This window comes from Rhinopithecus bieti, unplaced genomic scaffold (genome assembly GCF_001698545.2).
Source record: "Rhinopithecus bieti isolate Rb0 unplaced genomic scaffold, ASM169854v2 scaffold_4541, whole genome shotgun sequence".
Lineage (NCBI taxonomy): Eukaryota > Metazoa > Chordata > Mammalia > Primates > Cercopithecidae > Rhinopithecus > Rhinopithecus bieti.
The window spans coordinates 291,011-298,551 of NW_016804414.1; the positions used below are offsets into that span (position 1 = coordinate 291,011).

General features: G+C 34.8%; 1 protein-coding gene across 3 annotated transcripts in view; it reads right to left on the reverse strand.

Annotated features, from left to right (window-relative positions):
* Nucleotides 1-912: 912 nt before the first annotated feature.
* ALKAL1 (ALK and LTK ligand 1) overlaps nucleotides 913-7,541 on the reverse strand; it is a 28,904-nt gene continuing 22,275 nt past the window's right edge. For 2 of the 3 annotated variants that reach the window (XM_017867937.1, XM_017867939.1), the window contains 3 exons: nucleotides 6,934-7,014; nucleotides 5,522-5,598; nucleotides 913-1,475 (listed from right to left, as the gene is read on the reverse strand). In XM_017867937.1, the coding sequence (XP_017723426.1) occupies nucleotides 5,534-5,598; nucleotides 6,934-7,014 (146 nt within the window). In that variant the 3' untranslated portion in view covers nucleotides 913-1,475; nucleotides 5,522-5,533. The remainder of the gene's footprint in view (nucleotides 1,476-5,521; nucleotides 5,599-6,933; nucleotides 7,015-7,541) is intronic. The other variant, XM_017867938.1, reaches the window with a different exon arrangement.

Sequence of the window (7,541 nt, forward strand, 5' to 3'; positions counted from 1 at the left end):
ACGAAGCCCCTTTAGGCTATTTTCTGTATTTCAGCCTAATATGTCTCACCAGTAAGTTCTTTTATATCATCATTCAACAGCTTCTTCATTTTATAAAACAGTACTCAGCTCCCTAGATACTTATAATCAAAACTACTTCATTTTCCCAGATATAGTATTATAATTATTATAAGTAAAATTAACTAAAAGTAGTCTTTTTTCATTATTATATAGCATTACTGCAGAATTTTCTCCCCACCTCAGATTTTAAACATAATTATTTGTAAATCTTTGCTCATAGACCAAAATAAGTAAAACCAAAAACTGAGAATGGAGCTTCATAATATTCCTGAAGCCAAGGGGCATTTTTTTAGCTTGGTTTTCTGAGGAACAAAGGACAATGTATGTATACATACACAAATAAGACATGATACAGTGTCTGGAAGTTATGCAAGAGACAAAAGGCACTGCATAATTGAAATGATGGCTTCCATGAAACACAGAGATACATATGTCTTCATGACACCAACACAAGCAGTTGGCAAGTGATACAAAGTCAGTGACTGCACTGTTGAGGTATTGTGAAGCAACTCATGATTTGTCTACTCATTAAAGGGATGGAGGTTCTCCATTGTTTGGTTGTAGGTTCACCATTTTTTTTTCATTGTTGTTTTTAAATAGAACTTCTTGGTTGCATCAGAGTATTCTGCTACATTCTAAACAGAGCATCCAGGCCACCCATACATTACTCTCACTCCTTGATATACAGCTTGCCAGTCCAAGAACAACTGGACTTCTTTGTATTTAAGAGAGCAATACCAGATGTTCTAACTTTAAAAGGCAGAAATTGTCTCAGGATTCTAATTATCAATTCAAACAATACATATTTATACACATATACGTATATGGTAATCACACTTCAAAAGCATAACCTCTATTACAAACATCTTTAATTCAAAGGAAATAACACATTTTTTCATATTTCAGCTTTAATAAAATTCACATTTCAAATTAATGCAAGTGAAGACAAGTTCTAAATAAATGTATTTAAATATTAAATAAGAATTATAAAATTTAACTTGGTACATGATGATTTGACAAATATATTACTAACAGTCATATACAAAAAAAATCATTATTTCTCACTGGTACTCTCAGATATAATTTACACAATTATATGTTTAATTGGAATGTTAAACTGTATAAAGAAAATAATATATCTAGTAAAATAAAATACAATCACACAATTTTAATATCTAATTTTCAATATGTGATTCAAACTCTGTTTTACAAAATTATAAATTACTGTATACACAAAAAGATAAAGCAAGAAAGACTCCATTCTGTGACACGACACAGCTACCAGTTATTTCTGGGAAGTCTCTTATTTTACTCATCTTCATATCCATAAAATTATAAATTTCATCTTTTTTTTTACATTTTGCATGATTTGAGGCACTTTTTCTTCAAATTAGATGTACATTCTTAGGAAATGCCTGTGGGGGGAAAAGAAGAACCATATCATTTATGACCTGGTTTTTAGAATACTTATAAATATGTACAGTTTCAATAGTTTATTTTATTTTGCTTAAAGAATCTGTGGACTCCTAATTTACAGTCTAATCCTGAGAATGCAGACTAATGTGTGTGCAGAGGGGCAGGAAGGTTGATCAGTACTTTTAGAGACTTTAAATATTGACTTTTCCCTTAAAGATTTATGATATCTAGACATATCAAAACAGAAAAGAACTTGACACCTTGTGAACAACTCATTAAATATCCCTAACATTTATTAATCTGTAATATTGATTGCAAACCTTATTAAATAAATAATTTGAAACAGATAACTCATAGAGAAAAATCACTAAGTCTCTAAAATCCATAATTTTTAAAAGTCATGTTTATCAGCTCTGTCTTCTATGATCTAGCCCAGGAGAATGTAAATTTGTGTACATTATCTTAAATTATTATACAGCACTTGTTTGGGAAAACTTTTCCAGTATTGTGTTGTTTGGGGACTTTAGGTAAATTCACTCATTTACATGGAATATATTAAAAACAAAGAAAGAGATAAATATAACTTGGTTTAGGTCATTTCAATAACCAAGTGAATTATCTTGATTCATATTTTGTGTTGTTCAAAAGAGTTGAAACCAGGCACGGTGGCTCATGTCTGTAATTCCAACACTTTGGGCAGCCAAGATGGGAGGATCACTTGAACCCAAGAGCTCGAGACCAGCCTAGGCAACATAGTGGAACTCTGTTGCCACCAAAAAAAAAAAAAAAAAAAAAAAAAATTAGATGAGCATGGTAGCATGAGCCTGTAGTCCCAGCTACTTGAGAGGCTAAGGTGGGAGGATCACTGGAGCCTGAGAGGTTGAGGCTACACCGAACTATGATCAAGCCACTGCACTCCAGTCTGGGCAACAGAGTAAGACCTTGTCTCACAAAAAAAAAAAAAAAAAAAAAAAAAAAAAAAAAAAAAAAGAAAGAAAGAAAAAAGCTTTGAAACAGGTAGGTTGAGAGTAATTGAATTAAGTATCCTGCCACTACAATAATCTAGTTGATTTTCTTAATCTAAAAAAAAAAAATTCAATTTAGCAACTGTAGATATGCAGAACTAACAGTTCTAATTATTATCATTAATGTGTAATAATCAATTTTAAAGTAAGACTAAGTATAGCAACAATAATAGGCCAGGATTGTCTCAGTGATTGTCACAACAAAACTGTGAGATAGTTTAAGTAAATCCCCATGCAGTTATTTATGATATTGATACTGAGTTACACTGGCCAGTTCAAGATATTCATGATTAATTTTAGACTACAAGTCCTCCATGACTTTTTTTTTTTGACGGAGTCTTGCTCTGTCACCAAGCCTGGAGTGCAATGCCATGATCTCAGCTCACTGCAGTCTACACCTCCTGGGTTCAAGCAATTCTCCTGCCTCAGCCTCCCGAGTAGCTGGGACTACAGGCACGCACCACCACAGGGCTAATTTTTGTATTTTTAGTAGAGACAGGGTTTCACAATGTTGGCCAAGCTGGTCTCGAACTCCTGACTTCAAGTGATCCACCCGCGTGAGCGTCCCAAAGTGCTGGGATTACAGGTGTGAGCGACGGTGCCCAGCCATCGTCTTATGACTTTCACTCCCACCTTCACAACTGAGGAACCAGTTGCCTTAAAAGGACTTGTCCATGGTACTGAAATGCTGACCCAAAAAAAGTTGACTTGGTACTACACTGCGAAAGAACTACCGATTAGAGAAATATTTGCAAAGAAATAAGTATCTTTCAGTATTTTGTATAGATTCTACTTTTTAAAATAAATGTTACAATTTACATTCAATTTATTTAGGATCGTACAAATACTTTATTGCCCAAGGGCTCCTAGGATAAATGAGCCAGAATGAAAATTCTGGTTTACCATTTCACTCTTGTAAAGTAATAGGCTAGAGCAAGAAATAATTACATGTTCATTATCTTTTTTATTCTTTGCTTTTTCTCTTATTATTACAATATCTTCTCTCTGTTTCCTACTTAGAGTACCAAAACTGTACCAAAGTTTTAAGACCTGTCTTCATTTTTATTATATATTTTGGACAGTTAAAAAATAGAACTGTATAAATACTTCTGTTCATCTAATGTCTATCTGCATAATGTTTCTGCACAGTCATGAAATAACACTAAATGCTGAAAGATTTTGGAAATCTCTCAGGGCTGGTAAGGTTGTCAAAAGCTATTTTAATTCAATCACTGCTGAGGATATTTTAAATTAAATCATTAAAAAGGTCTTTTCATTTGGACCAAGTTTTAACACTTAGTGAAAAATCCATAGATTAAGTTCACAGGTATTGCTAAAATAGGCTTCCTGGCTTCTGACATTATTCAAACATTTTCTTAAGAAGATTAGGCTATTAACAGAGTGAAGAGACAACATATAGAATGGGAGAAAAGATTTGCAAACTCTCCAGCTGACAAGGGACTAATACCCAGAATACACAAACAATTAAACAGCAAAAACCAGATAATCTGATTTAAAAGAGGGCAAAGTATCTGAATAGACATTTCTCAAAAGAAGACACACAAAAGTCTAACAAATATATGAAAAAAAAAGCTAAATATCACTAATCATCAGGGAAATGCAAATCATAACCATGATGAGATATTATCTCATGCTAGTTAGAATGGCTATTGACAAAAAGACAAAAACAAATGCTAGTGAGGAGCAGAGAAAAAGGAACCTTTATACGCTGTTGGTGAGAATGTAAATTAGTACAGCCATTATGAAGAACGGTGTGGAAGTTTCTCAAAACAAAACTAAAAATGGAACTACCATATAACCCCAAAAATCCCACTACTGGGTATTTATCCAAAGGAAAGAAATCAGTATATCAAAGGGATTCCTGCACCCCTATATTAACTGCAGTACTAGTCACAATAGCCAAGACAGGCAATCAATCTAAATGTCCATCAATGGATGAATGGATAAAGAAAGTGTTGTGTATATACACAAAGGAATACTATTCAGCTATAAAAAGAATGAAATGCTACCATTCAAGGCGGCATGGATGAAGCTGGAGGACATTATGGTAAGTGAAGTAAGTCAGGCACAGAAAGATAAATATTCTCACTCATATAAGGGAGCTAAAAAAATTAAGCTCATAGAAGTAGAGAGTAGAATGTTGGGTATTAGGAGCTAAAGAGGGCCAGGAATGGTGGCTCATGCTTGTAATCCCAGCAGTTTGAGAGGTTGAGGCGGGCGGATCACTTGAGGTCAGGAGTTTGAGACCAGCTTGGCCAACATGATAAAACCCCGTCTCCACTAAAAATACAAAAAGTAGCCAGGCATGGTGGCACGTGCCTGTAGTCCCAGCTACTTGGGAGGCTGAGGCAGAAGAATTGCTTGGAGCTGGGAGGCGGAAATTGCAGAGATTGCACTACTGCACTCTAGCCTGGCGACAGAGTGAGACTCTGTCTCAGAAAAAGAAAAAAAAGAGAAAGGCTAAAGAGGAGTGGGAGGCACAGCTGGGGAGCGGTTGGTTAGTGAATACAAACTACAGCTAGACGTGAGGGTTCTGGGGCTCTGCAGCACTGTAGGGTGAATCTGGTTAACCATAATTTATTGTATATTTTTTTAAAGCTGCAAAAGAAGGTTTTGAATGCTCACAGTATAAAAAATAATAAATGTTTGAGGCGTATCAAACATTTATTAGTATTAAATTTTAGATTAAAATTTAAAATTTAATTTAGATTATTTTTCATAGACCACGACTGTACCTCCCACAGAGCCTGGGTGGGGGAAGAGCTCTCAGGCACATTCTTTTAAGGGCATGGAAGTATGTAAAGTGCTGTTATATTATTTAAATTATATATTTAAATTAAATTTTAAGTTAGTATCACATTTTGATTAAGTATCAAAATGTCACACTGTACCCCATAAATATATACAATCATTATGTGTCAACTAAAAAGAAAAGGAAAAAATGTTAAAAAATAAAGTTAGACTATTAAACAGGATAAGAAAAATGAATATATACTCACAGGGTAGGTTTGCTAGGTCTGGGAGCACAGTGGACTCACTGCTAATCTTGTTAACAATCTAGCACATCTTTTGTAATCTAGGAAAAGCATTTAAAGGTAAATTATGTATAGAGTTACTAGAAATGTTGGGGAAATCCTGTTATTATTGTCACTAATTGATATAACAATAACTACAATTTAATACCTACTACCTACTATGTCAAGTGGTGAAAATGGATTTCCTCATCAATTCTTTTAATAATACAATCAGGAAGGTGCTATTCCTATATTCACTTTAGAGGTGAGACAAGAGCATCAGAATATTAATTAATGACCCCATAACTAGTCAAAAGCTTTATGCCAAAGCATGTGCTTTCTCCACCATGCTTGGCTACCGTTAGTCATTCTGCCTGTAATCCAATGTGATTGACTTTCTCTAGCCATTTAACACAAGTTGTTTTATTTTATTTTATTTTATTTTATTTTGGAATTTTTACTTATTTATTTATTTATTTATTTATTTATTTTTATTTATTTTGAAGCCAGATGGTAAGACTGGCTAATTTTTGTATTTTTGGTAGAGACAGGGTTTCACCATGTTGCCAAGGCTGGTCTCCAACACCTGAGCTTAAGCGATCTGCCTGCCTTGACCTCCCAAAGTGCTGGGATCAGAGTCGTGAGCCATCTCACCCGGCCTAAACACAAGTTGTTTTTGAAAAACATTATAACGAATGCAACTTAACATGCTGAGTAAAAGTCAATACTCCTCAAGATGAGCAACCTAGTTAAAAAGAAACAAAATGCTTAGAATTCATGTTCTTTAAAAGGAAAGTTGAGGCTTAGAAAGGAATTTAGAAACAGCGAACGGAGTTACCACACATAGTCATAATTTTGGCACTTTAAATGATAGCGCTTAAATACTATGTTTAGAATTATTATTAACTTCAGTAACTTAAGTATCCAAAAGAATTCATTATAGCAACCTTTACATGCTATCATTACTCAGAAAAATCCAGCATCATTATATAAATGATGTGATATAAAAAAATATTTACTTTAAAATAACTTAGGAAAAAATTTTTACTTAGAGTTCACAGTCATCTCATTTTTTTTTCATTTATTTGAGACAGCACCCTATTTATGCCAAAGAATTTGAATCATGATAAAATGTTTAAATCCTAACAAACACTTTGGTCTTTAAGGAAATCTGGCTATTATCAGATTTGAATAGATTCCCAATTAGAATGTGGTTTCATTCCTTACAGCAACAGTACACACAAACCTTAGGTACTGTCAGTGTTATAAATCCGTGTTATAAATAGAATGTCAATCGTTAGTCTACTTCTTCCCATCCACAGACATTTGAAGTTTAAAATTACACACATTTATTGTTGGATAATTTTTTAAAAAAAAAACCCACCCAAGTTACTTACAAGCTGGTGTTGAGCACTCCCTGGTATTGTAATAGAGTCGGTGGAAATGTTTGCTGCATTCTGGTGAAAATGTGACTGGCCCTAGAGCACAGGAAAAGAATGCTTATTATAAACATAGGCATGTTTTCCAAACAAATTTCCTAGCACTTTATGGATGGATATAATATAACAGCACTTTACATACTTCCATGCCCTTGAAAGAATGTGCCTGAGAGCTCTTCCCCCACCCAGACTCTGTGGGAGGTAGAGTTGTGGTCTATGAAAAATAATCTAAATTCATTTCACATTCTCAACATCTCACATAATGGAATCTTCACATGTAGTAGAACTATGTAGAAAAATTAAAAGGAGGCCGGGCGCGGTGGCTCAAGCCTGTAATCCCAGCACTTTGGGAGGCCGAGACTGGCGGATCACAAGATCAGGAGATCGAGACCATCCTGGCTAACACAGTGAAACCCCGTCTCTACTAAAAATACAAAAACTAGCCGGGCGAGGTGGCGGGCTCCTGTAGTCCCAGCTACTCGGGAGGCTGAGGCAGGAGAATGGCGTAAACCCGGGAGGCGGAGCTTGCAGTGAGCTGAGATCCGGCCACTGCACTCCAGTCCGGG